We start from the raw sequence: 26,523 nt of genomic DNA, 5'->3' as shown, positions 1-26,523 counted from the left end.
TCAGGAGGCGGGGCCGGCGGTGGCGGGGCCGGGCTCGGCTTCTCTCGGGACCCGGCGCTTGTCTCCCTCAGTCCGGCTCAGCTCGGGGTGGGCGCCGCGGGTCTGGCGGTGCGGTAGCGGCCCCAGCGTCTGTCTCACCGGGCGGGCGGGCGCGGTACAGCCGCGGGAAGGTGTCGGAGGGCGGTTCCGCCGAGCGGCGGGCGAGCCGCTCACATGGCGGCCATCAGGGCGCTGCAGCAGTGGTGCCGGCAGCAGTGCGAGGGCTACCGCGACGTGAACATCTGCAACATGACCACGTCGTTCCGCGACGGCCTGGCCTTCTGCGCCATCCTGCACCGCCACCGGCCCGACCTCATGTGAGTCCGGCCCGGCGCCCTTTGACCCCTCTGCTGTTCGGCTGCGCGCCGACACGGGCGGGGAAACTGAGGCCCGGGCGGCTGGGGATGGGGAGCCGAGGCATGGGACTGGGCGGAAATGGGCACTGCAGGCACAGCCCACCGTGCGCCCCCCAAGGCTGTCTCTAGTGGCCTGTGTGCCCGGACAGCGAATGCAGCTGGGTTCCCCCGCCCGCCAGCTGAGTCAGCCGTGACTCAGGGCGGCTCCTGGGCCCTGGCTTCAGTCCAGTCCCCCTCTGTGTCCCTGGGAAAGGCGGGCAGAGCTGCCTCTCTGGGCCCTCTGAGGCCCTCATTGCCCTGAGGTCTGGCCACCAGATGGGGTCCCTGGGATACCCCTCGTGTGGGCACTGCCCCTCCCCCATCCTGTTCAGGCCCCTGGGGGGATGCAGCCAGGGCCACTGTGGGGGAGCGGCCAGTGCAGGGCAGGAAGCCCCCAGACCCCTGGTGCTGCTGCCGGCTGGGCCTCTGAGGCCCCGGGTGATAGGGCCGGAGATGGAGAACAGCCCCCATCTCTGGGAGCAGCAGGAGGTGGCAGGGGATGAGGACTAGGCTGTCTCCCCCCAGGAGGGTCTTGGTGTGTGTAGCTGGGCAGCTGGCCCTGCCCGTTGCTGCATCTTGGCTCGAGCCTGGATCTGCTCTGTCGGTTGCTCACTCAGCAAACGCTCTTTGGCCGAATGACTGGGACCAGGCTTGGTGGGACAGAGATCTGTGCATTGGGGCAGGGGGACAGAGGCTCAGGAAGGGGGGCCCTCAAAGGCCACCTGCAGCTCAGGCACCTTCTGGGCAAAGCATTCTCCTGGGTGTGTTTTTGGTGGGAAGGTCTCAGGGTTGGGAGGAGCCACAGGCAGCACCTGGGGATGCTGGCCTCTGTCAGGCCCCAGCTGTGCAGACCAGAGAACCGAAACTAAGAGGAGGGATCCTTGCTCAGGTCACACAGCCCCAGCCTGTTGTGCAGATCTGGTGCTCCTCATCTGTGCCCTGGACACTGTCCCGCCGGTCCCACTCTGCAGGAAGCTGGGGTCTTGAGCAACAGCCTCAACCCCTGCCCTGAGGTTGTGACATGCATTTGTGGAGCTGTCGGAGGCCTCCACGTGGCATTTGGGCAGCAGCCGCTCTCCCTCGTCAGGAACGTGCCTCTGTTGCCCTTGCAGGCAGAAGATGCTGGGCACAGGGTACATGCTTCCACATGGAAAGCCTGACGCTGAGCTTAGGAGAGGGCCAGGGACCTGGAGACGGGGAGAAACCTGGAATGGGGAGGAAGGCAGGCAAGACCCCACCCCCGGGGATTCAGGGTCCTGGGTGAGGCTGGCTGGTGGCTGAACCCAGGCATCCAAGCCGGGGCCAGCCTGAAGAGCCTTCAGGGCGGGGAGAGCTGTTGCTGCTGGCTGCTGACCACCAGCTTCATGGATCACTGGTGTCGCTGGAGATTTGGGGCCCTCTGGTCCTGGGGAGTTTCTCTCCACTCCCTGCCGGCTCAGGTGTGTCTGAATGCCATGCCCAGGGGTGAGCACAGGTGCACATGTGTGTGCATGTACTGGCACAGTGGGCGCTGTATATTTCCTCAGTGCACTGACAGTTATTGAGCGCCTGCTGTGTACCCAGCATGAGTCCTGTACCTGTTCCCCTCAGCCTCCAGATGCAGGGAGCAATGTTCTGGTCACAGAGACAGACAGGGAACAGGTAAATGAATAAAAGCTCAGGGTGGCTACAGAGAGTGCAGAGGCCAGAACAGGAAGGAGGCAGGAGAGAGAGGAGGCCCTCTGCCCCCAGCTCCAGCAGGTGTGGAGTTGCCCAAGCTGTGGCTGACTTGGTTCTTATCCGTCTGTCCCCACTGGACTGTCAGCTGCAGAGGCTCGGGGCTCTGTTTTGTTGACTGCTGCATCCCCAGTGCCTGGAGCTGGGCTCAGAAGATACCAGCACATGGTTGGAGCTCTGCAGATAAGGGCCTTTCAGTTGGGGCTCAGTAGGTATGATAGGAGCTTAGTAGGTGCCCATGTACAGGACAGAGGAGAAGGCCATGTGCCCTTGGAGGCAGAGATCAGAGAGATGCAGCCAAAAGCCAAGGGTGTCCTGGGCTGGGGTGGAAGAGACAGGAAAGATCTTCCCCGAGAGCCCCCTTAGGCAGCAAGGCCCAGCCCACACCTTGACGTCGGAGTCCGGCCTCCAGAGCCGTGAGAGAACAAATTCCTGGTGTGTTTTTGTTTTTTGTTTTTTGTTTTTTTTTTTTTTTGAGACGGAGTCTCGCTCTCACCCAGGCTGGAATGCAGTGGCGCGATCTCGGCTCACTGCAAGCTCCGCCTCCCTGGTTCCCGCCATTCTCCTGCCTCAGCCTCCCGAGTAGCTGGGACTACAGGTGCCTGCCACCACGCCCGGCTAATTTTTTGTATTTTTAGTAGAGACGGGGTTTCACCGTGTTAGCCAGGATGGTCTCGATCTCCTGACCTCGTGATCCGCCCGCCTCGGCCTCCCAAAGTGCTGGGATGACAGGCGTGAGCCACCGTGCCCGGCAATTCCTGGTGTTTTAAGCCCTGGAGTTTGTGGAAATTTGTTACAGCAGCAGGAGGAAGCTAGTATAGGCTTCCACAGGTGTTGGGGTGTGGGGGCCTCTGCAGACCCTGGCTGATGGAAAATCAGGAGTGTCATGGGGGTTGGGTGTGCACCAGGGTGTGGGGACACGCACTCGTACAGGTGCCTGAGCCCTTTGCTTTTATTCCAGAGTTGGAGTCTCGCGCTGTCGCCCAGGCTGGAGTGTGGTGGCACCATCCTAGCTCACTGCATCCTTGAACACCTGGACTTAAGCCATCCTCCCACCTCAGCCTCCGAGTAGCTGGGACCATGCCTGGCTAATTTTTCTTATTTTTAATTTAATTTTATTTTATCTATTTGTTTATTTGAGATGGAGTCTCGCTCTGTAGCCCAGGTTGGAGTGCAGTGGTGCGATCTCAGCTCACAGCAACCTCTGCCTCCCAGGTTCAAGCTATCCTCCTGCCTCAGCCTCCCAAGTAGCTGGGGTTACAGGGGTGCACCACCACACCCGGCCGATTTTCGTATTTTTTGTAGAGACAGGGTTTTGTCATGTTGGCCAGGCTGGTGTCGAATTCCTGACCTCAAGTGATCCACCTGCCCGCCTCAGCCTCCCAAAGTGCTGGGATTGTGGGCGTGAGCCACTGTGTCTGGCCTATGTCTGGCTACTTTCACTCAGCATATTGTTTCTTTTTTATTGAGATGGGGTCTGGCTATATTGCCCAGGCTGGTCTTGAACTCCTGGCCTCAAGTGATCCTCCTGCCTCAGTCTCCCAAAGTGCTGGGATTACAGGCGTGAGCCGCCACGCCTGGCCCCTGGCTCTTTGGACATGCCTGCTGTACCTTCATCACCCCCATCCTGTGCCCTCAGCCTCTGCTCCCTGCCGTGCCTCTGGGTGAGGTGGTGGCTGGGGTGGGGGTCTCCTCATGCAGCCCTCGGCTGTCCCCGCCGTCCCCAGTAGTCTTCAGGAAGGGAGGAAACACATGTGAAGGACAGGCACAGAGCGGCTGTCCTCTCAAGGCAGCGCTGAAGTCAGACTCTGTGTGAGGCCCCGCCCTTGCCACCTCATTCCCCTCCTCTTCCAGTGAAGACCCTTTGATAGCAGAAGGGTGGACGTCCTGTCTCTGTGTCTCTAGCTCTGCCACCAGGAAGGCCTTCCCTTTGTCTGGCCTTAGTCCTTCCTGCTGCACACAGAGTGTGCTTCCGCTTGGCCCTCAGGGGACAGCAGCTGTGAAGGAACCAGCTCGGGCGCCAGGCCAGCCAGGTGGGGCACCCGGGCTCCTGGTTCTGCCTCTGCCTCACTGACCCCGGATGGAGGGGGCGGGGATCCGGGCGTTCCTGTGTACCACGTCCTGGATCCTTGAGCCATGTGTGACCACACTGGGGAGCCCCACAGGCACACAGCGGTGTCCGAATCTCCGCTTTACAGCCAGGAAACAGGATCGCCCAGCCACGCCCACCAGGAGGTGGCAGGGTGGACGGGTCCTCTGCCTGGTCAGCCTGCCTGTGCCCACCTGCCCCGTCTCACCTGCGGCTGTGGGTTCTCTGCAGCCAGGCCTCAGGGCACCTGCCCCCAGGTGCTGTTTCCATACTGGTGCCACAGGGCAGCCGGGCAGCCAGGTGAGCTCAGAAACCACCCAGAACAAACAGCCCCACCTCCTGCCTCGCCTCCCTCAGCCAGTCAGCCTGTCGGGGCTGGAGCGGCTCAGCCATGGGCTGGCTGCTTTCACTCCTGGGCCCAAGCAGGTCTCCAGGCACAGCCCTTGAGCAGATGGGGCAGTGGGTACAGCGTGTCTGGGCTGGGAGGGAGTGGGGCTGGAGAGAGGGCAGGCGTGCGTGGCACAGGAAGCCGTCCAGCGGGTAGGAGAACGTTGCTGGCCTCCTTCTTGGGGGTCGTGGCTGGGGGCATTTGTCGGATCTGTGGCCAGGTCTGGGGAGGGTGTTGTGAAGTTGGGTCTCTGCTGCACCCTCAGTTCCAGGGCAGGGTCCCTTGAACTCTCTCCTGGTCCCTGCAGCTCTGGAGGCCAGCTCAGGGCTGGGCCAGGAAGTAGGGGTGGCTGGGGCAGCCACTGTGCGGTGCATGGAGCCCTCTGGCAGTGACTCCCGAGGGTGGTGGGGCTCCCCGAGACACCACTATTGTTGGGGGCTAGGGGAGAGACTCACGCAGAGGCCCCCACTCAGAAGCTCCCAGGCAGTGCCCTCGCTTCCTGGGCTGGAGCTGAGGGTGGGCTGACCTCCCCTCCCACGCGGGGCTGGGTCAGCAGGAAGCTGCTTGTGGACAGAGGCCTTCTGTTCCTGCCCCAGGGCCTGTAGCCAGACCTCTGCGGCCGCCTCTGGCCGGAACCCTCCAGGACAGGCGCCGGAGGGGGCTGCCTGTCCGCTTACTGCAGGGGGACTGCCCAGGGCCCCACACTTTCCTTCCAGAGGCCCAGTGTGCAAGGTGGGGGCTCTGCGGCCTCCCCCGCCCCAGTTATCACCGTCCCCTGCTCACTCCCTCCTCTCCTGAGCTCTGCCTGGCCATGTCCTCACTGTCTCTGAGGTTTGCTCCTTGCCCAAGTCACCTCTCTGCTGTCCTGACTGTGCCGTCTGGTCCCTGTCTCTCTTGGGCCTCCCTCCACCATCTCGCTGGGGTCTTCGTCTCTGTCTCCAGCTCTTGCTGTCCGTCCGCCTGCCTCTCCCCACTCCCTCTGCTCCCTTCTCAGTGCTGGATGTGCCTCGGCTGGTGTTCCTTCCCTTCCAAGTCGTGCACCCCCCCGACCCGCCCTCCCCACTCCATGGCCGAATCTTGTTCCAGGAAATAAACAGTGTGATGTCGGCCACCCAGGAATTTGGAGGGGGGTATACATTCCCAAGAGCCCCCAGAGGCGCCGGGGCAGAGGCCGGCTGGACTGCACGGGCTGAAGTTGATGTCCGTGGGTCAGTTAGAGGGGTGGTGGGGGCAGGCGTGGCCGGGCAGGGGCACGCACGGCCGAGAGTTGCCCAGGGCAAATCTTGTGACCGACACAGACTCGGCAAATTCATTCATTCAGCCAGTGTTGAAAGAATAAGTGACTACCACAGAAATCTCACCAAGCACAGAACAAATGCATCACAAGCATTTATAGGGCACCGACTGTGTGCCTGGCCCCAAGGTGCGTGTCTTGGAGCCGGGCCATGGCATACCTGATTTTAATTCTGAGGCTTCAAATAAGAGATTAAACCCCAGAGGGTGCCATGTCTCGGGCCATCAACCTGCAGGTTTGCAGCAGTAGCTGGGGCTGTGTCCCAGTTCCGGCCGTCTCACCATGGGCAGCTGGTCACCTGCGGAGTCGGGGGAAGCTGATGCATTTTTGTCCGGCAAGGCCAGGGGTGTCCGCCTGCTCAAGCTGCCCTCATGAGGTCCCCCAAACGGGCGGCTTCAACAACAGAAAGTGTCCTCCCGCAGTTCTGCAGGCCAACGTCCCAGATGGAGGTGTGGGCAGGGCTGGGCCCTCCTGGGGGTGGGAGGGAGGACGTGTCTGGCCTCTCTCCTTGGCTGTGGGGTGGCTGTCTTCGCCCTGTGCCTTCACCTCCTCTTCCCTGTCAGTGTGTGTCTGCATCCACCTTTCCCTTTTATGAGGACACCAGTCACGGGGCCAGGGCTCCCCGCTAAGAACGCTGTTTGAATTCTCTGATCTCCAAAGGAGACAAAATGAATTCTCTCACCTCCAGAAAGACCCTGTCTCCAAATGAGGTCACGTGGGGGGAGTTGGAGGTTAGGACTCCAGGGCGTCATTTTCTCGGGCGGGCTCCTGGAGACACGAGTGGGGTCTGCACCTGGCGATATCTCGGTGGGCTTGCCAGGCGGTTCTGGTTGCAATTTCTGCCAGCATCGGGCCTCTGAGCTCAGCTGCTCAGGGATCCTGGGGGTGTGAGCTCTGCGAGGCAAGGTGCTTCTAGGGAGGGCCTGGCCGGTGCATCGGGCAAAGTGCGGGAAAAGCCGTTCTGTGCCAGGAGCGTGGAGCCACGGTCTGGAGGCTGGAGGGCTGGCCCTGGGGAAAGAGCTTGGGGCGGGACAGGTGGTGGCTGTGGGACTGGCCAGGGTGGTGCAGCCCAGTTGAAGAGGCCTCAAACGCCTGGGATGCAGCTTGAACCTCGTCCTGAGGCCGTGGTACTTGAACTAGCAGCCCAGACCTGTGCACTGTGTGGGCACTGGCCCTGATGTGTCCAGAGGGCCTGGGGTGCCCCAATCTGCCTGGAGCTCTGAGAGCTTGACTATGGGTCTGAGGGAGAGAAGGCCCTACTAGGAAACCCACTGGACAGAGCCGCTGCCGGCCCCTGGGGTGGACAGAAGCAAATGCGGGAGGTAGACGGCCTCCTCCTCCTCCTGCTTGTTTAGAGAAAAAACAGAACTTGTGACACTGCCCTGCTGGCCGCCAATGACATGGCCCTTCTGGTCATCGGGGCATTCTTTCCGGGGACACGGCCGCTTTGGTCGGCGATGCTGGGGAAGGTCTGCAGCAGAGCTTGAGCTTTCAAAGGGCTGGGGACGGGAAGAGAGGGAGGGAGAGCCAGCTCCTAAGCTCTGGGGGCTGAGGCTGAGGCCCAGCATGGCTGCAGAGTCCCTGAGCATAGACAGCCACCCACGTGCCCTTGAGTCACACCCTATCTGGGGACAAGCCCAGGCAGACAGAGGCATCGGCCCAGGCCCGAGGAGACGGAAACCCCTTTCCCTGCCACTGAGCCCAGGGAGGGGGCTCCTCGTCATCCGTCCAGCCGGGGAGGAGTCCGCGCCCCCTCTTGTCCTGTGTGCAGAAGCTCTGCCTGTGCAGCCGGGTGGTCCTGCCATCTGAAACCTGTTACCTGGGAGGTGGTCCAAGCTGGAAACGGTGGAGGGTTCTCAGGGAGCCCAGCAGAGGACTGATGGATGGCAGGGCTGGAGGCGGACGGGACAGGGGTTTCCTAAGGAGGGAGGTGGGCAACGTGCAGCCCCCATCCCGCTCCCCCCACCCCACCGCATGGCAGCTGCCTGACCTCAGTTTCCCCATCTGTGAAATGGGTAAAATGGGCTCACTGTCCAGGCCTCGGAGCGTTCTTATGGGGATCAGGGCCGGGCAAGGGCTGTGCAGGCCTCGTGGCCACAGGGGTCTCAGTCCTCACTTCTCCGTTTGAGACCTGCCCAGCCTTCCTGTTTGCTGCAGCCACGGCCATCAGATTCACCACCAGGAGCTGCAGTTGTCCTCTCAGACAGGGAGACTGAGGCCCTGAGACTGAGGCTTGCTGGGGTCAGACATGCAGGCCGGGGTGAGGCAGGACATAGCTTGTAGCCCCAGCTCCCTCTGTGGGGCCAGGAAGCTTCTAGAACAGTCCAGTTCACGCTGACGTGGCAGCAGCTGCTGTCCAGGACCCCACAGGCAGCAATGTGGACAGACAGGTCATGATCACTGTATTTTTGTTTTTCCAAGACGAGGTCTCACTGTGTTATCCAGGCTGATCTCAAATTCCTGGGCTCAAGCGATCCTTCTGCCTTGGCCTCCTGCGTAGCCGGGACTACAGGCGTGAGCCATTGCACCCGGCTTCCAGATCACGATTTAACCAGCCCTCCCTTCCGGAAGCCGCAGCCCGTGCTGGGAGCTTGGCGGGTTTTGTCGGAGGGCCTAGGGCTGGGCTGTGGCCTCCTGTGTGGGATCTCGGTATGTTTTCTGCCCAGAGCACCCTCCCAAGGTGCCCATGAGGAGTCCTAGGACCAGCTGGAGGCCACATGGGGCTGTCCTCTTGGTGTCCCCAGGAGAGCCTTGCTGTCCGGGCCGGCTGGGGACCTCACCTCAGGAACTCCCTGGGACGCTTGCATCCCTGTGGTCTAGTGTGTGAGTTGGGGGTGAGGCTGGGCCCTTGCTGAGCACCCAGGAAGGCCACTTCATCACCCAAAGAGAGAACCATGTAACCTCCGTGGCCTTGGCGGCTGTCTCCCCGCTGTGTGACCTGGGGCAGGTCCCCGAGCCGCTGTCTCTGTGAGATGTGGTCATAACCGGTGTCTGCTCCACACGTTGGGTGTGAGCCTTAGGTTGGTATTTGTGAAGCGCTGAGAAGGGCACCGAAGGGTGAACAGCAGTGAGCCTTCTGACAACAGAAGTGATGATGGCTGGGGCGAGGTGGATCCAGGGCCTGCCCTGCCCTCAGGGACAGCGTGGCTGGCCCTCTCTGCGTGTGGCACCATCCCCTGCCCCGGGAGCCTCTCTCGTCCGTTCCCTGTGGTCCTCCGGGGACATCAGGCCTCTGCGACCCACCTGGTCACCGAGCATTGTGATGGGAGTAGTCCCCTCCGAGCTGAGCTGTGCTGGACCACCCTGGGCTGGTGACCTCGCCTCCCGGGCCTGCTTCCTGCCACCTCTGACTGTGCAGGAGCCCTGGTGAGGGGCAGCGTGTCCAGGGCCCAGGAGGTGAAGCTGGGGCCGTCTGTTGCCGTACCAGGTCCCAGCAGCATCACTGTGGCCAGAGCAGGGCCGGGAGCCCTGGCCTCTGCCCACCTGTGTTCCTGTGCCACCTCATTCCTTCACAGCCCTGCTCCTGGCCTCAGTTTTCCTATTTGGGCAAGATGGCCTCCGAGGCCCTCCAGCCCCTCCCTTCGTGGACTCTGAGCTGCTTTGGACACCGTGTTTTTATCTTCCAGAAACTTCAGTGCTCTCAAGAAGGAAAACATTTATGAAAACAATAAACTGGTGAGTGGCCCCCGCACCGGCCCCTTCCTCCTTCCCCGCCCTGGCCTCACAGCGGGCTTAGCCGGCCCGCCAAGCCCCACCCACGTCCGAGGGACCAAGGGACCCCCCCAGGCCCTGCGTCTGCCTCGGGAGTCCTGCCTGGGAAGCAGGGGCTCTCTGACTGGCCCTGCAGTGTGTCCTGGGCTGGGTGACCCTAGCGTTCTAGAAATAGCCTCTTATCTTGGCGTCCAGGGCATACTTGTCCCCACTTTTCCTCAGTTGGGGAGCAAGGTGGCAGGAGGTGGCTGGGTACCCTACTTCACTGCAGGGGGCTCAGCCCAGTCTGCCCAGGCAGAGCAAGGGTCTGGGGATAGCTGTGGGGGACTGTGGATGGGTTCTAGTGGGCCAGCTGCCACTCCCTCCGCATGGGACCTGCCTCCCGGCCCTGCCAGGATTCCAGTCCTGCCCTGCCCTCCTCAGCTTCCAGGCCCTTCCCTGTGTGCAGCCTCAGTTTCCCTGCTGCAAAATAAGCTCCATGCTCCCTCGTGGGCAGAGGCACCAGCAGACTCACCATCCGCCCTGTAGGCATGTCCTGTGCTGTGCCAGGCAGGCCCCGGCCACGTCCCTGCCCCTGGAGCTGGCCTTCAGCAGGGCCAGCAGTCAGCACTGAAGACACGGTCAGACCTGCCCGGCCAGCACAGGGACAGTTTGAATTTAAGCTTTAACTTAATTAAAATGAACTAAAATGACACGTTCACGGTGAAACCTCGTCTCTACTGAAATTACAAAAGTTAGCTGGGCGTGGTGGCAGGCGCCTGTAATCACAGCTATTCAGGAGGCTGAGGCAGGAGAATCGCCTGAACCCGGAAGGTGGAGGTTGCAGTGAGGTGAGGCTGTGCTCCAGCCTGGACGACAGAGTGAGACTCTGCCTCCAAAAAAATAATAATAAATAACAATAAATAAACAAGTCCAGTTCCTCAGGTGTGCCGGCCACACTTCCCATACTCGCAGGAATGGTCCTGGCCAGTGGCTGCTGGGCTGGACAGCACGGGGGATCGTGTCCCTGTCTCAACCTCCAGCAGCCCCCACCTGTTACCTGGGAGCCCTGGGCACGGCCGCTTTTGTGTCCTTCTGGCCCTGGGGAGGGCTCGGCGGTCTGTGGGTGTCAGCCCTGCTCCTGGGGGGAGCTGTTGCAACCAAGACCGGATAAGTCTGGGTTGGGTGGGGCTTGGGATTCTCCTGGTGAGGGGCAGGATCCCCCGAGGTTTCACCCGGGCAGGGCCTTGAGCGCCCACAGGCCTGGCGACCTCAGTCCTGTGCAGATGGGACCGTGACCCCCACCGCACCGATGGGTAAACTGAGGCGGGGAGGCCACATGCGCGGAGCCCGGCTCCAGCCTCGAACCCATGCCTCTTTGGGCTCCAAGACTGTATCTTTGAGTCGAGGTGAGCTGGGGCCTGGAGGAGGAGGAGGGGGCTCCCAGCTGCCCTGCTGACCCCCTCCCACTTCCCGCAGGCCTTCCGCGTGGCCGAGGAGCACCTGGGCATCCCGGCCTTGCTGGACGCCGAGGACATGGTGGCCCTGAAGGTGCCTGACCGGCTGAGTATCCTGACCTACGTGTCCCAGTATTACAGCTACTTCCACGGCCGCTCCCCCAGTGAGTCCCTGCTGCGCCTGCCGAGCCAGACAGGACCAGGCCCCCACCCCTGGCCCGGCTCCCAGGCCTGTGGACCTTTTGGGGTCCATGCCCAGCCCCCCCAAGAATGGCTCCTGGCATGGGCACCGGGGCTGTGCACTGGCTGTGAAGCAGCGAGAGGCCTTGCCGGGCGCCCCCCATCCCAACCCCAGCCCCATGCAAAGCCCCAGGCTGTGTGTTCACCAAAAGGGACAGGGGCCCTCGTCCTGCTGCAGGTGATCCCCAGGCCCTGACGCACGCAGGCACCTGCCCAGAGCAGGCTGAGCTGCCCCTGTTGCTTCCCCGAGGGGCAGGTGTACCAGCAGCTCCTGCTGCCCTGCCCCTCGCTGGGCCTGTTTGCCCATCTGAACCCCTGAGCTTCTGTGCCCACTGGGGCAGCTCCTGGGCCTGCCTTCATCTGTCCTGAGTTTGGACCCTATCGAAGCCAGGCTGGCCTGGCAGGGTGGGGGCCCCAGAGAGAACTGGGCAGGGGAGGGACAGGCCCCGCCTTTGTGTGTGCAGAGCTCAGCTCCCCACCCCCCACCCCCACATTCCTCTTCTAGGGTTTAGAAATCCCCGGAACCATTCTGGGCACAGGGCCTGCCTTGCCTGCTGGAGAAACAGAAAAGTCCCTTTTCCCTGACCCCAGCTGGGGCTCTGAGTGGGGAGGGAAGGAGTGGGGACCTACTCGGGGCTGTGCCAGAAAAATGTGCCCTCAGGGCTACCTCTCCCCAGCCCTGGGCCCCGAGGTCTCCCCCAGGCACCAAGGCCTGTGCCGGGCACTGGGACCTCTGGAGGGACCTAGACCCTTTCAGAGCCAGGCCTGGGACCCTCCCAACCCCTGCTTGTTTCCTGCCAGTTGGGGGCATGGCAGGCGTGAAGAGGGCCTCGGAGGACTCTGAGGAGGAGCCGTCTGAGAAGAAGGCTCCAGTCCAGCCAGCCACGCTGCCGTCGCCTACCCCCACCCGGAAGCCTCCACTATCTCCAGCCCAGACAAACCCTGTGGAACAGAGGAGGAATGGGGGTGCAGAGGGTCCACCCCCCAAGACTGTAAGCTCCCAGCCCGCCCTCCCCCTGGTTCCCTGGGTTTTCCACCTGCGGGTGCAGAGGGGGCTTGTGGGACTACGTGCAGCCCCTAAGCCACGGGACCCGGAGGGGGTGTGGCCTCTAAGTCATGGGACCCGGAAGGGGGTACAGCCCCTAAGCCATGAGACCCGGGCAGGGATGCGGCTCCCCCAGTCCAGGACTCAGTCTTAGCAAGAGCCACCAGGACCGGCTCTCCAGGGCTCCGTCAAGCCAGGGGTTGTGATCCCACTTTGTACAGATGGCTAAACTGAGTCCCAGGGAGGACACAAAGGTGGGACAGAGCTTGAACCTGGATGGGCCCAGGACGCCTCCCTCCTGGGGAGAGAAGGGTTGCTGGGCTATGCCCTATACCCAAGACCGGCTCTGCAGTGAACCCAGGCACCCCCACTTCTCATATGTGGAGTTGGGGTGGAAGGTGGTAGGCGAATAGCTGGTGGTTGGCACCCCCTGCTCCCCCTGGACTGCCACTCCAGGCTCCCAGGATTATGGGAATTGGATGGGATCCATGCCCCTTGATGGGGCAGGAGGCCTGGAATCTGTCTCTTGGCCCCCACCCTGACTGAAGGACCACTAGCATCAGGCCCCAGCTCCCTCCCCAGGGCTGGGCTAGAGTCCCTGGACTGGGGCTGCTTCCCGCCTGGGTGTGACCGTACCCTGCTGGCGGCTCCTCTCCCGGCCAGTTCTCCATCTATAAGATGGGCTTGGCCGGGCGCGGTGGCTCAAGCCTGTAATCCCAGCACTTTGGGAGGCCGAGACGGGCGGATCATGAGGTCAGGAGATCGAGACCATCCTGGCTGACACGGTGAAACCCCGCCTCTACTAAAAAATACAAAAAAAAAAACTAGCCGGGCGAGGTGGCGGGCGCCTGTAGTCCCAGATACTCGGGAAGCTGAGGCAGGAGAATGGCGTGAACCCGGGATGTGGAGCTTGCAGTGAGCTGAGATCACGCCACTGCACTCCAGCCTGGGCGACAGAGTGAGACTCTGTCTCAAAAAAAAAAAAATAAAAAAGATGGGCTCTTCTGGCCGCCTGTGGGCTGCCACCAGGAGGGAGGGCTGGGTGGACGGCCACTTTGAGAGGTGCTGGCATCCTCCCCAGGGCCAGGTGTCATCGGGCAGCTCGGTCAGCAGCATCTGCGGGATCTGCGGTAAGCACGTGCACCTGGTACAGCGGCACCTGGCCGACGGAAGACTCTACCACCGCAGCTGCTTCAGGTGGGGCCGCTGTCCACCCACATGCCTGAGTATGCACCTCCCCTCCCAGAACCCTCCCACAGCTCCCACTGCCTCCCACCCAGCCGCATCCTTCTCCTCCTCTTCCTCCCCCTCTTCCCCCCTCCTTCTCCCCCTCCCCCCTCCTCCCCCTTTTCCCTCCTCCTTCTTTTCTTCCTCCTCCCCTTCCTCCCCCCCGCTTCCTCCTCACTCTTCTCTCCTTACTGCTCTCCTTCCTCACCCTCTTCCCCACCCCGGGCTCTGTTGCTGAGAGCCCAAGATGCTCTGCTGTTCCCAGACACCCAGGGCCTGAGGCCCCTCACTAAGCCCCAGTATCCTCCAGTGCCCCTGTCGAGATGCCCTCCCGAGTGTCCTTCCACACACACTGCCTCGGTCTCCCTCCTGTGCCTCAGCCCATCCCACTGGGGTGTTTTACTCAGTGGCCATCCCCAGCCCCTCCCTGCCACCGGATGGGGGCTCTTAAGGATGAGCTGTTCCCCCTCCTTCTGTCCCCAGCTCTGCAAGGCTGGGGTGGGTCAGTCCCCCCAGTTCCATCCCCCAGTCTGTGGGGCCGGGGTGAGTCGGCCCCGAAGTGGGGCCTGGGGTGGCCTGTGGGTGCGTGTCTGCTGACATGCGTGAGTACTCTCTGGGGTCTGCACCCCAAACAAGGATTTTGGTGGGGTCTGTGACTCAAGGGGTTAGGGACCCTGAGAAGAGGTATTTGTTGAATGAATCGGCGACCTCGAGAGTGGACACGGGAGTCCGAAATGCCTGCTCTGGGAGCACATGGTGAATGCATGGCGGGGCGGGCGGTGCTGAGCTGGGGCTCCTGTGCCTTTCCTCCCCCAGGTGCAAGCAGTGCTCCTGCACGCTGCACTCGGGGGCCTACAGGGCCACCGGAGAGCCGGGCGCCTTCGTCTGCACCAGTCACCTCCCTGCGACTACCTCTGCAAGCCCCAAGTTGCCTGGTCTGGTCCCCCAACGGCCAGGGGCCATGGCTGTGAATTCCAGGACCCCCTGTTCCCCGCAGAAGGCCCAGGAGGCGAACAAGCCCAAGGCCAGACCGTCGGCCTGGGAGCCTGCTGCAGGCAACTCGCCTGCCAGGGCTTCCGTTCCGACCACACCCAACCCTCCAGCCACCAGCGCCGCGTCCGTCCGTGTGAGGAGCCCAGCCAGGCCCTCTGAGAGCTGCGCGGCCCCCACTCCCCTGGAGGGGAAAGTCCGCCCTCGTGTGACCAACAGCTCCCCGATGGGCTGGTCGTCAGCTGCCCAGCGCACAGCAGCGGCCGCCTCCCATCCCCCTGTGCCCCCGAGTGCCCCAGACCCTCGCCCGGCCACATCCCAGGGCGGGGGAGCTCCCCGAGTGGCAGCTCCTCAAACCACGGTCAGTTCAAGCTCCACGTCTGCAGCCACCGTGGACCCCCCAGCCTGGACCCCATCTGCCTCCAGGACCCAGCAGGCCCGGAATAAGTTTTTCCAAACATCAGCGGTGCCCCCCGGCACCAGCCCTGCTGGCAGGGGTCCTGCGTCGTCACTTGCTCCTTCCAGGGACAGCAGCAAGGAGCAGGCACGGAACTTCCTCAGGCAGGCCCTCTCGGCGCTGGAAGAGGCTGGCACTCCGACGCCTGGCAGGTGAGTGGCGTGGGGACCGGGGGTGCGGCCTCTATGCACCAGGTGAGTGGCGTGGGGGGTGTGGCCTCTATGCACCAGCCAGAGGGACCCCAGGAGGCCAGAGGGCTTGGGGGCGCTGCCCCTCCCTGGCTGCGCGGTCCTGGGGACTGAACCTCCCCCGCCTGTTTCCTCCTCTGGGGAATGGGGAGGAGGAGCCAGGACGGCAGTGCCTGTGGTCAGGATGGTGGGAGCTGGGTCCTTACGGAAAACCTGGTGTCTACCTGTGTTCGAGGGCATCATCGGTGAGGTGGCGCTGCTGCTCTAGGGCTCACGGTGCCGCACTCCCTTGGATCACAAGGGCCCTACGCCCATTTCACAGATGCAGGGACAGGTTGCGAGCAGGACCCACACTGGCTAGGCTGAGTGTCACCTTGTCTGAGTCCAGCCGGGCCCTGACCTTCCATGCCTGGGCCCCGTGCCTGCCCGTGCCTGGACCCTGGGCAGATGATGTGGACGGGTAGAGGGGGGCGCTGCATCAGTTTCCAAAGACCCCCTCCCTGGGCAGCTTACGCAGCAGAAATCTACTCCCTCACAGTTCCGCAGGCCAGAAGTCCGACCTCGAGGCGTGGGAAGGGCCGCGCACCCTCCAGGGCACTAGGGGTGGACCTGTCCTTGTCTCTTCCAGCTCCCAACGGCTCTGAGCGTTCTTGGCTTGTGGCCGCCTCCCTCCAGTCTCTGCCTCCGTCTCCACGTGGCCTTCTCTCTGTCTGTCTTCTCTTCTTCTGTCTCTCCTAAGGACACTGGTCGTTGGACTAGGGTCCACCCTAACCCAGCGTGGGTGCATCTTAACATGATTACAGCTGCCAAGATGGTTTACAGATAAGGTCACACTCTGAGCTTCCCAGGGGACGTGAATTTTAGGGGTCACCATTCAACCAAGTACAGTCACTTAACGAGTGAGGACACTTGTTGTGGTCTGGCTGGCAACGCTGTTTGCTGCCCCGTATTGGGTGGTGCAGGCGTCCCCTGCTCAGAGCTGCCTCCTGCCCGCGCACTGGGCAGCAGGGGGTGCCCAGAGCCTCCAGGGTGGCCACAGGCAGGAGAAGAGCGAGTTCGCTCTGCTCCTCCTGGCACTGGCGGGTGTCCAGGGCATCCTAGGGACTGAGGATGAGTGTGGGGGGCTCCAGGGAGTGCTTCCTAGGTGGGGGGTAGGGGGCACGTGTGGCTGGGGAGGAGCCCAGCTCTGGTCAGCCCAGGTCTGGTCACCCCTGAGCCCGGTGTCGGGGGAAAGGGGGGAAGGAACCTGGTTGTCGAGCGGGGTGGGGACATGGAGGCACTGGCTCGGGGATGGGGAGGCACCTGGTGCCCCCACCTCAGCTTTGGCAGCCTCACTCCCGGCACGTGCCCGAGGGAAAGCAGGAAGGCACGGAGGCCTCATGTCTGGCCCTGTGTCTGTGTGTCTGGCTGGGCTGGAGAGACTGTGTCACATAGGACTGAACCTGGCAGCCCAGGCCGGCCCAGGCTCTGACAAAGCCTCAGATGCTTCCAGCCTGGGTGTGTGATGTGTTTCGGGGGCGGATGTTTTAATCTCAGCCAACACTGGATTTCACGGGAGAGTAGAATCAGCCACCGCATATGCTCATGCCAGAAACAGGTGTCTGTGGCCCGTCCCTTGCCAGGGTGGTCCATCCTGCTGCCAGAGGCTGGGCATTGGAAGCAAACTGCAGGGAGGCAGAGGGGTGGCCTGGCGCAATGGTCGGGGAGGCAGAGGGGTGGCCTGGGGTGATGGTGGGAGGTGGAGGGGTGGCCTGGGGTGATGGTTGGGAAGGCGGAGGGGTGGCCTGGGGTGATGGTGGGAGGTAGAGGGTGGCCTGGGGTGATGGTGGGAGGTGGAGGGTGGCCTGGGGTGGTGGTAGGAGGTGGAGGGTGGCCTGGGGTGATGGTGGGAGGTGGAGGGTGGCCTGGGGTGATGGTGGGAGGTGGAGGGTGGCCTGGGGTGATGGTGGGAGGTGGAGGGTGGCCTGGGGTGATGGTGGGAGGTGGAGGGTGGCCTGGGGTGATGGTGGGACTCTGTCCGGAGGGTGGGCATTGGGAGCAAGCTGCTGGGGAGGCGGAGGAGCAGCCTCGGGTAATGGCGGGAGGGCGCCTGGATCCAGCTGTGCCTGATACATGCTCTTTTACTTACAGGCCCTCCCCAGCCACTGCCCCTGTTCCCAGTTCTCAGCCCAAAACTGAAACACCACAAGCAAGTCCCTTAGCCAAGCCATTACAGCCCACGTCTCCCCAGGCTTTTGGCATCCCTTCAAGGACGGACCCACCAGCCCCCCTGAGCACGAGCAGCACCTCTCAGGCATCCGTGTTGCCCCCGGCAGGCAGGAGGAGCTTGGCCGAACCCTCGGGGGTCGGCAGGGTGGGTGCTGGCTCCAGGCCGAAGCCAGAGGCGCCGACGGCAAAGGGTAAAAGCACCACCTTAACGCAGGGTGAGTAAGGGGCTGGGACACAGGAGGCCATGGGGGCCTGCAGCTCTGGGACTCTGCCCTGGCCAGTTTCACCATCACCCCCGCCTGCCTTCCTCTCCGTCTCCGTCTCCGTCTCTGTCCTCCATGACACCTGCTCACAGCCTCCTGGGGTCCTGGCGCTCTCTCTGTGCGGTGGCTGCAAACGTCCTCAGGGCTATGCTGTCCCCCGGCGCTGTTGCCCAGCCCACCCCACCCCACCCCATCCGCACCCCCTGCAGATGCCTGCAGCCCATCCCTGCAGCATCCCGCTCAGCTCAGTCTGGCAGTGACACCTGGCGGCTCACAGTGGCCTGGCTTTGCTGTGGTCAGGCCTCCTGTTCTCCACTGGTGTTTTGCAGTTTCTGCCTGTTGCTTTGTTTGACAACATTGCATTGTTGCTGTGGCACTGTGTCGCCACGTACTGGAGATGGCGCCCTGTGCCCCATACCTCCCAGTGGTGTCCCAGTGACAGCACCCTGTGCCCCTTCCGCCCCCCAGGTTGTGTCCAGGTGACAATGCCCTATGCCCTCTCTGCTCCCCCGGCTGGTGTCCTGATGACAGCACCCTGTGCCCCATCCCCCGCCCCCCCCGCTGGTGTCCCAGTGTGGTGCCCTGTGCCGTGTCCCCCACGGCTGGTGTCCTGATGATAGCACCCTGTGCCCTATCCCCCACCCCCCTGCTGGTGTCCCAGTGATGGTGCCCTGTGCCCTGTCCCCCACCCCCCCCCCGCTGGTGTCCCAGTGATGGTGCCCTGTGCCCCGTCCCCCCAGATGGTGTTCTGGTGACAATGCCCTGTGTCCTGAGGGCTCTGGTGCCTCCTGGGCTGGGAGCTCTTCCTGGGGCCTCCCTGGACCACACAGTCCTATTTTATGGGCTCACATGTTTTTGGGAACAGGGAGCTAGGTTTTTTCTAGGCACCTGGGGGTAGCCCACCAGGGGTTAGCCCCCTGCGTGGACATGGCCAGGTTGGGCAGGATGTGGGTATAGGGCTTGTGAGGCCAACCCTGTGCCAGCCGGGAGGCCCAGGGCACGGGGATGGCCAGGCTACCCAGCGAGCTGTTGGCTGTGCCGGGACAGACCCCAGGCTCCCGGCAGTCCTGCTTTGATGCATGGCTCTGTCTCCCCACCTGGGGGCAGCCGAGGTCCCCCTCCCCACTTTACCATGGGAGACTGGCCGTCCCTGCCATCTGGGGGTGCCTAGTAAAAAGCTAGAGGTTCCCGCGGCTTTATCGAGCTGGGCTGAGAACACACTGGGCTGCAAAGGGTTTTTCCAGATCCTTCCCTTCAACTGAGTTCTCATGGTTAAAGCCACACCCTGAGCCCTGCTGAACAGGACCCAGGAGCCAAGAAAGCCTACAGACGAGCAGCCGCGGTTCAGGTGTTCCCCTTGCACAGGCGGACAGAGGATCAGAGTCCATGGGGCTCACCCTGCCATGTCCCCACCCATTTGGCAGAAGGGGAAGTTGAGGCCCAGAGGCAGGGAGAGACTCCGCCAGGGACACAGCACGGGAGACCCAGCTGGGAGCCCCTTCCCCTGACCCCCTGCGTGGTGCTCCTGATGCCCACAGGCCAGCTGGCTGTGGGGGTGTCTGAGGGTGGAGTGGCTGTGGGAAGATGGCAGGGGGAGGCACAGCCCTCCCTGCAGACACCCCATTCCCAGCACTCCCTCCTTATACCCAGACCCCTTGCCTCCCACCCAGACGTGAGCGCCAGCCCCCAGGAAGGCCAGGAGGATGGGCCGGCAGGATGGAGAGCGAATCTGAAGCCCGTGGACAGGAGAAGCCCAGCTGAGAGGTTAGGGATGGGTGGGGCTGGCCCAGGGCCTGGTACACCATAGGTGCTTAATAAATGCAGTGAGTATGTAATCGACCGATTGACACGCCCATCCAGGGATGGACGCACCTCCCTGTGAGTAGCAGAGGCCAAGTCACCCCACCTGAGGGACATGGGGGCCGCTCTCCCTGGTTTGGGGACAGTGTTCCTGTGTGCCTCACCTGGGCATGGCAGCCCCCGTGTGGGTTCACGCACCACGCCTGCAGCTGGGGTGGAGTCTCTCCGTGTGTGGGTCCCGTGGGGGCCCAGAGCTCACACCTGGAGTCTGGTTCGCACCACAGCAGGTAGTGGTGCACACACCTGTGTCTGTGGGAGGGTCCTAGCAGGTGTAGTAGGTGGGCTGGGAGGTGGTATTTGCTCAGAAGGCCACCTGCTCCCTCGAGCTGCTCTACACATGGCCTGGGAGCCCCTCCGGGTGGGCCAGGCCTGGGGCTGGTAGCTCGGGTTCCGACCTCATGCCTTCTGCCCAGGACTCTGAAGCCCAAGGAACCACGGGCCCTGGCAGAGCTGAGGGCGGGGGAGACCCCCGGGAAGGTCTCAGGCAGCTTTGCGGGGAGTGTCCACATCACCCTGACCCCCGTGAGACCTGAGAGGACGCCGCGCCCAGCCAGCCCAGGACCCAGCCTCCCAGGTACTGCTGGACGGGACCCAGGGGCCCCCAGGTGCCTAGCTGGCCATCCCCCTTGGGTGGGGCCCCGGGACTGGACCTGTAGTGCCACCTCCTGGGGTGTGTGGGAAGGGGCTGTGGTCAGCCAGAGGTGCTGGTGGTCCTGGGCAGGCTTGTGTGCATGTGTGTGCAACTGTGTTCGTGTGATGCATGTGTCTGTGTTCATGTGTGTGATGCATGTGTCCGTGCGTGCACCTGTGTTGATGTGTGATGCATGTGTGTATGTGTGATGATGTGCACGTCTGTTCATGTGTGTGATGCATGTGTCAGTGCGTGCACCTGTGTTGTGTGTGATGCATGTGTGATGCATGTGCATGTCTGTTCATGTGTGTGATGCATGTGTGTTCGTGTGTGCACCCATGTTCATGTGTGTGATGCATGTGTGTGCACACATCTCTCTGTGTATTCCCAGCACTCACAGGTGCCCTAGATCCATATCCAGCTCTCGTGCCACTTCCTGTGTGACCCTGAGCAGCCAGCATCCCCCTGGGTTAGCCCCCTGGGTTAGCCCCCTGGGGAGACATGGCTAGGTTGGGCAGGACGTGGGTGTAGGCCTTGTGATGCCAACCCTGTGTCAGTCGGGAGGCCCAGGGCACAGGGATGACTGGGCTACCCAGCAAGCTGTTGGCTGTGCCGGGACAGACCCCAGGCTCCCAGTGGCCCTGCTCTGACACGTGGCTCTGTCTCCCCACCTGGGGGCAGCCAGGTCCCCCTCCCCACCCCGCCGCAGGAGACTGGCCATCCCTGCCAGCCTTGACGTTTCTGACAACTGGCTTCGTCCGGAGCCCCCTGAACAGGAAGCCCGAGCGCAGAGCTGGAAGGAGGAGGAGAAGAAACCTCACCTTCAGGGCAAACCAGGTCAGCCCCAGAGACGCTACTGCTGTTTGGAGTGTAGGTGAAGGGAGCCTTCCTCTGAGGAGGTAATGCCTGCTGGGGCTTTGGAGGATGCATAGGAGCTCACAGGGCCTAGAATGGAGGGATAGCCTGGAGGAAGGACCCAGCCCTGTGTCCTAGGCCCTCCCTCGTGAATAGAGACCCCAGCTGTCTCAGAGCGCCTTGTCACAGACTCCTGATGATCATGAATGTCTGCTCCTGGCAGCTTGAGGGACTGGGGTGATTGGGTGTTGCTGACCTGGAGGAGGGCAGGGTGCAGGGTGGGGCCGGGCCTGGAGGCCACTCAGATGTCGGTGGGGCTGGGGCAGGGCAGCCCAGTGGGCATGCGGGTCATTAGGGAGGCAGGGCTGAGGCCAGCTGTGCTGAGGTCAGGACCCTTCCAAGCTGTGTCCTGGTCGCTTAGGGCCTGGTGGCCGAGGTCCCGGAGGCTCACCCTGCCCCTTTTCCAGGGAGACCCTTGTCCCCGGCCAATGTCCCTGCTCCACCTGGCGAGACGGTGACCTCCCCAGTCAGGGTGAGTAGCAGTGGGGAGCCGGAGCCGGGCAGGGGCCCAGCCCTCCGGCATCCTCACCGCACCTCCATCCCCAGCTGCACCCCGACTACCTCTCCCCGGAGGAGATACAGAGGCAGCTGCAGGACATCGAGAGGCGGCTGGATGCCCTGGAGCTCCGCGGTGTGGAGCTGGAGAAGCGGCTGCGGGCAGCCGAGGGAGGTGAGCGCTTCGGCCTGGTCCTGGGCCAGCCCGACTCCCACAGACACCCTCAGTCCTGGGGCTAGGGGCCGTGAACCCTGGTGGGCCCCCCTGCCCCAGCTGGCTCCTCTCCCCAGATGATGCTGAGGACGGCCTCATGGTGGACTGGTTCTGGCTTATTCACGAGAAGCAGCTTCTGCTGAGACAGGAGTCAGAGCTGATGTACAAGTGAGAGCCCAGCCGCGTGCCCCTCCTCGAAGGCCAGGACCTCGTTGCAGGCTGGGCAGGCCAGGCCGGGGACAGGAGCGCAGAGTCAGGCCTCAGATGCGTGTCTCTGCAGCAGGTCCAGGCCCTTGTTGCTGTCTGGGTGGGCCAGGTGGGGGACGGGTGGTGAGTCAGGCCTCAGACGCGTGTCTGTGTGGCAGGTCCAGGCCCTTGTGCAGGCTGGGTGGGCCAGGTGGGGGACAGGAGCGGCAGAGTCAGGCCTCAGATGCGTGTCTTTGTGGCAGGTCCAGGCCCTTGCACAGGCTGGGTGGGTCAGGTGGGGGACAGGAGCGGCAGAGTCAGGCCTCAGATGCGTGTCTATGTGGCAGGTCCAGGCCCTCATTGTGGGCTGGGCGGGCCAGGCAGGGGACGGGGCGGCAGAGTCAGGCCTCAGACGCATGTCTGTGCTGCAGGTCCAAGGACCAGCGTCTGGAGGAGCAGCAGCTGGACATCGAGGGCGAACTGCGCCGGCTCATGGCCAAGCCTGGTGCGTCCCCCGTGCGCCAGCCAAAAGCCAAGGGGCCCCACCCCAGCCAGGGATGCCGCGGAGCCCAGAGTGCCTGGGGGCCGTGGTGAGACCTTCCCTGGAGCCAGGCGGGCCTGCATTCGAGTTTCAGCTCTCCCACCTCCTGGCTGTGTGTCCTCAGCCAAGGCACTTAACCTTGCTGTGCTTGGGTTTCAGCCCTTGCACAGTGAGAATGCTCGCAGTACCCACCTCACACGGCTGTTGTGAGGATTAAACACATCAATTCACTTAAGATATTTAGTGTAGCAACAGTCAGGGTGAGCCGTGGGCATTTGTCTTGTGATGCCCGGTGCCCTGGCTGAGGGCGCAGGCTGTGGCCATCCGCCTCTGTCCTTTCCTTGCTGTGTGGCAGGGACAACAATGCCCTGGGCCTCAGTGTCCGTATCTCTGTAGCGGGTGGTGTTTCTGCGAGATGACGGGGAAGGGTCCCAACACTCGGGCTCTGACATGGCGGTTCCTTTCTTCACTCACTCATTCACTCATTCATTCACTCTTTCACTCATTCATTCACTCTTTCACTCATTCATTCACTCTTTCACTCATTCATTCACTCTTTCACTCATTCATTCACTCTTTCACTCATTCATTCACTCTTTCACTCATTCATTCACTCACTGATTCATTCACTCATTCATTCACTCATTCACTCATTCATTCATCACTCATTCATCTGTTCATTCACTCATCTGTTCATTCACTCACTCATCCGTTCATTCACTCCTTCACTCATTCACTCATACACTCATTCATCATTCACTAATTCATTCATTCACTCATTCATTCACTCATTCACTCATTCACTCATTCACTCACTGATTCATTCACTCATTCATTCACTCATTCACTCATTCATCATTCACTAATTCATTCATTCACTCATTCACTCTCATTCATTCACTCATTCACTCATTCATTCACTCATTCACTTGCTCACTCATTCACTCACTCATACACTCACTCATTCACTCATACACTCACTCATTCACTCATACACTCACTCATTCACTCATACACTCACTCATTCACTCATACACTCACTCATTCACTCATACACTCATTCATTCATTCACTCATTCATTCACTCATTCACTCATTCATTCACTCATTCACTCATTCATTCACTCATTCATTCTGCTCCAGGTGTCCCCAAGACCACACCTTCCTCCTCCAAAAGAGGAGCCTGGCGCTTGGGTGGCAGGGACATTGTGTCCTGTGGGGTCATGGCAGTGGCAGCGGGGCGGGGGGGCTCCTGCTGACAGAGCCGTCCCCGCAGAGGCTCTGAAGTCCCCACAGGAGCGGCAGCAGGAGCAGGAGCTGCTGGAGCGGTACGTGAGCACCGTGAATGACCGCAGTGATATCGTGGACTCACTGGACGAGGACCGGCTCCGGTGAGGGTCAGGCGCCAGGGTCCCCTCCCAGCCAGGCCAGGACTGGTCACCTGGTCCATGCTCCCAGCCCTCAGGGTCAGCCGGCCCTGTAGAACTTTCTGTCCAGGCGGTTATCGTCTGTGCTGACTGGTACAGCAGCCAGGGGCCACATGTGGCCATTGGGAACTTTTCAAAAGTCCTTTTTTTTTTTTTTTGACGTGGACTCTTGCTCTGTCCCCCAGGCTGGAGTGTAGTGGTGCGATCTTGACTTACTGCAACCTCCACCTTCCAGGTTCGAATGATTCTCTTGCCTCGGCTTCTCAAGTAGCTGGGATTACAGGCCCACACCACCATGCCCGGCTAATTTTTTTTGTTTTTGGTTTTTTGAGACGGAGTTTCGCTCCTGTTGCCCAGGCTGGAGTGTAGTGGTGTGATCTCGGCTCAGTGCAACCTCCATCTGCCGAGTTCAAGCGATTCTCCTGCCTCCGCCTCCCGAGTAGCTGAGGTTATAGGCTCGCACCACCATGCCTGGTTAATTTTTTGTATGGTTTTCACCGTGTTGGCCAGGCTGGTCTCGAACTCCTGACCTCAGGTGATCTGCCTGCCTTGGCCTCCCAAAGTGCTGGAATTACAGGCGTGAGCCACTGTAACTGGCCATAAAGTCTTAGGGTTTTTTTTTTTTTTTTTTGAGAGGAGTCTCACTCTTTTGCCCAGGCTGGAGCGCAGGGCGCAATCTCAGCTAACTGCAAGCTCTGCCTCCCAGGTTCACGCCATTCTCCTGCCACAGCCTCTCGAGTAGCTGGGACTACAAGCGCCCGCCACCACGCCCAGCTAATTTTTTTGTATTTTTAGTAGAGACGCGGTTTCACTGTGTTAGCCAGGATGGTCTCGATCTCCTGACCTCGTGATCCACCTGCCTCAGTCTCCCAAAGTGCTGGGATTACAGGCGTGCGCCACTGCGCCCGGCCAAAGCCTTAGTTTTTAACTTGAACTTCCAAGGCCACATGTGTCTCCTGGCTCCTGCACGGACTGTGTGACCATCCCCGACAGCTTTCCTATCTCATCTCATGAGGGGTCCAGCACATGGCACGCAGGGTCGGCAGCTGAAGTCCACCTCTGTGAGACCTTCTGGGAGCGTGAAGGGGCCTTGGCATGGGTTGGCCCAGGCCTCCTGTCCAGGTCACCTGTGTGGTCGGCCAAGGCCTCCTGTACCAGGTCACCTGTGTGGTTGGCCCGGGCCTCCTGTCCAGGTCACCTGTGTGGTCGGCCGAGGCCTCCTGTCCAGGTCACCTGTGTGATCGGCCCGGGCCTCCTGTACCAAGTCACTTGTGTGGTTGGCCTGGGCCTCCTGTCCAGGTCACTGATGTGGTCGGCCGAGGCCTCCTGTCCAGGTCACCTGTGTGGTCGGCCGAGGCCTCCTGTCCAGGTCACTGGTGTGGTTTTCCCAGGGCCCTCCTGTACCAGGTCACCTGTGTGGTTGACCCAGGCCCTCCTGTCCAGGTCCCTGGTGTGGTCGGCCCGGGCCTTCTGTCCAGGTCACTGTTGAGGGGCTGGCCCTGGAGAGGACAGGGACCTGGCATTGTTGGGAGCAAGGTCTCGACGTGAGGCCTGTCAGCAGGAAGGGGCAGGTGGCATGGGTCCAGGTGGAGCTCGGGGCTGGGGTACGGCTGCTGGAGACTCACTGGGGTGAGGCTGGCTGGAGACTGTCCGGTGGCCCCTCCAGAGCACGTTGCTATTGCTGTTGTCACTCACGGCCACCCTGGTCCCGTTTCAGGGAACAAGAGGAGGATCAGATGCTGCGGGACATGATTGAGAAGCTGGGTGACTGGGCCGGGGATGTTGGGGGCTGGGCTGGCTGGCTGGGTGGGCCGGGCCTCCAGCTTGGGGTGGGGGGCAGGTGTCGGGGCCCCCCTCAGCCTTGGTGACAGGACAGGCAGGTTCACCCTGAGGGTGAGAGCTCCCTCCCGCCACTAAGAGAGCCAGGGGCGGCTGGTGACCATGTGGTCATGGTGGGGACCAGCCCTCAGGGCACCCAGTCGGGGCGGGTTCTCACATGGGAGGGCACAGGGCTTCCTGCGGGCTCGGAGGCCCAGGGCGGACTGTGGCCAGTGGAAGGGAAGGATGTTTCTGGCAGGGGGATTTGTGTGGGCTGCGGCCAGGTGGCGATGAGCATGACCTCACTGTCCACCTGTGCCCTAGGCCTCCAGAGGAAGAAGTCCAAGTTCCGCTTATCCAAGATCTGGTCACCAAAAAGCAAAAGCAAAAGCAGCACCTCCCAGTAGCGGCCAGTGGGGCCGTGGGCTCGGCCCGGACCCGGCATTCGGACTTGGACTCAGGAAGGGCCTCCTGTCCCTACAAGGGGCATGTGGACAGCAGGGACCTGCGCTACCGTCTGTGGCCTCAATAAAGAAACGGACCACACGGCCCCGGCCTCCTGCGCGTCCTTGCGTTTGCCTCGGTGCCCCTGGGCGGTCCCGCACCTGCCTGGGGTCTCGGCTGCCTCCCAGTTCTGCCTGCAGCACAGACGTGCTCTGTGGCCTCGGGCAGGAGCTGACTGTCTCGGGGCCTGGCCCTCGAAGGTGGACCCTCTCACAGTTTCCTGGCACAGATGAGCTGGTGGGAGCC

At 62.1% G+C, this 26,523-nt stretch overlaps 1 protein-coding gene across 10 annotated transcripts; it reads left to right on the top strand.

The window, feature by feature from the left end:
* Window positions 1-69: 69 nt before the first annotated feature.
* On the top strand, window positions 70-26,322 carry MICALL2 (MICAL like 2). 10 transcript variants are annotated; one of them, XM_028845482.2, is made up of 17 exons: window positions 70-356; window positions 9,548-9,596; window positions 11,091-11,232; window positions 12,110-12,300; window positions 13,441-13,550; window positions 14,397-15,179; window positions 17,346-17,638; window positions 19,357-19,450; window positions 19,960-20,120; window positions 20,859-21,014; window positions 21,500-21,564; window positions 21,639-21,762; window positions 21,879-21,969; window positions 22,419-22,492; window positions 23,805-23,919; window positions 25,673-25,714; window positions 26,098-26,322. In XM_028845482.2, exons 1-17 carry the CDS (start codon window positions 214-216, stop codon window positions 26,303-26,305), a joined length of 2,841 nt encoding a protein of 946 aa, XP_028701315.2. In that variant the 5' UTR covers window positions 70-213; the 3' UTR covers window positions 26,306-26,322. The 10 variants fall into 10 exon arrangements, with proteins under 10 accessions (XP_028701315.2, XP_077852046.1, XP_028701314.2 ...); XM_077995920.1 differs by having other exon boundaries at window positions 25,673-25,719; XM_028845481.2 differs by having other exon boundaries at window positions 13,435-13,550.
* The last annotated feature ends 201 nt before the right edge of the window (window positions 26,323-26,523 follow it).

The sequence above is a fragment of the Macaca mulatta genome, chromosome 3, assembly GCF_049350105.2.
Source record: "Macaca mulatta isolate MMU2019108-1 chromosome 3, T2T-MMU8v2.0, whole genome shotgun sequence".
In the NCBI taxonomy this organism is placed as follows: domain Eukaryota; kingdom Metazoa; phylum Chordata; class Mammalia; order Primates; family Cercopithecidae; genus Macaca; species Macaca mulatta.
The sequence above is the reverse complement of the archived record's forward strand: the minus strand, read 5'-3'. Positions and strand labels throughout refer to the sequence as shown.

What these genes read in the sequence shown, in the direction of transcription:
- MICALL2 (XM_028845481.2), top strand. Translation starts at nt 214, where the DNA reads ATGGCGGCCATCAGGGCGCTGCAGCAGTGGTGCCGGCAGCAGTGCGAG. An exon ending in CGGTGACCTCCCCAGTCAGG is followed by an intron (nt 21,565 to 21,638) that starts GTGAGTAGCAGT and finishes CTCCATCCCCAG; the next exon opens with CTGCACCCCGACTACCTCTC. An exon ending in CTGGACGAGGACCGGCTCCG is followed by an intron (nt 23,920 to 25,672) that starts GTGAGGGTCAGG and finishes GTCCCGTTTCAG; the next exon opens with GGAACAAGAGGAGGATCAGA.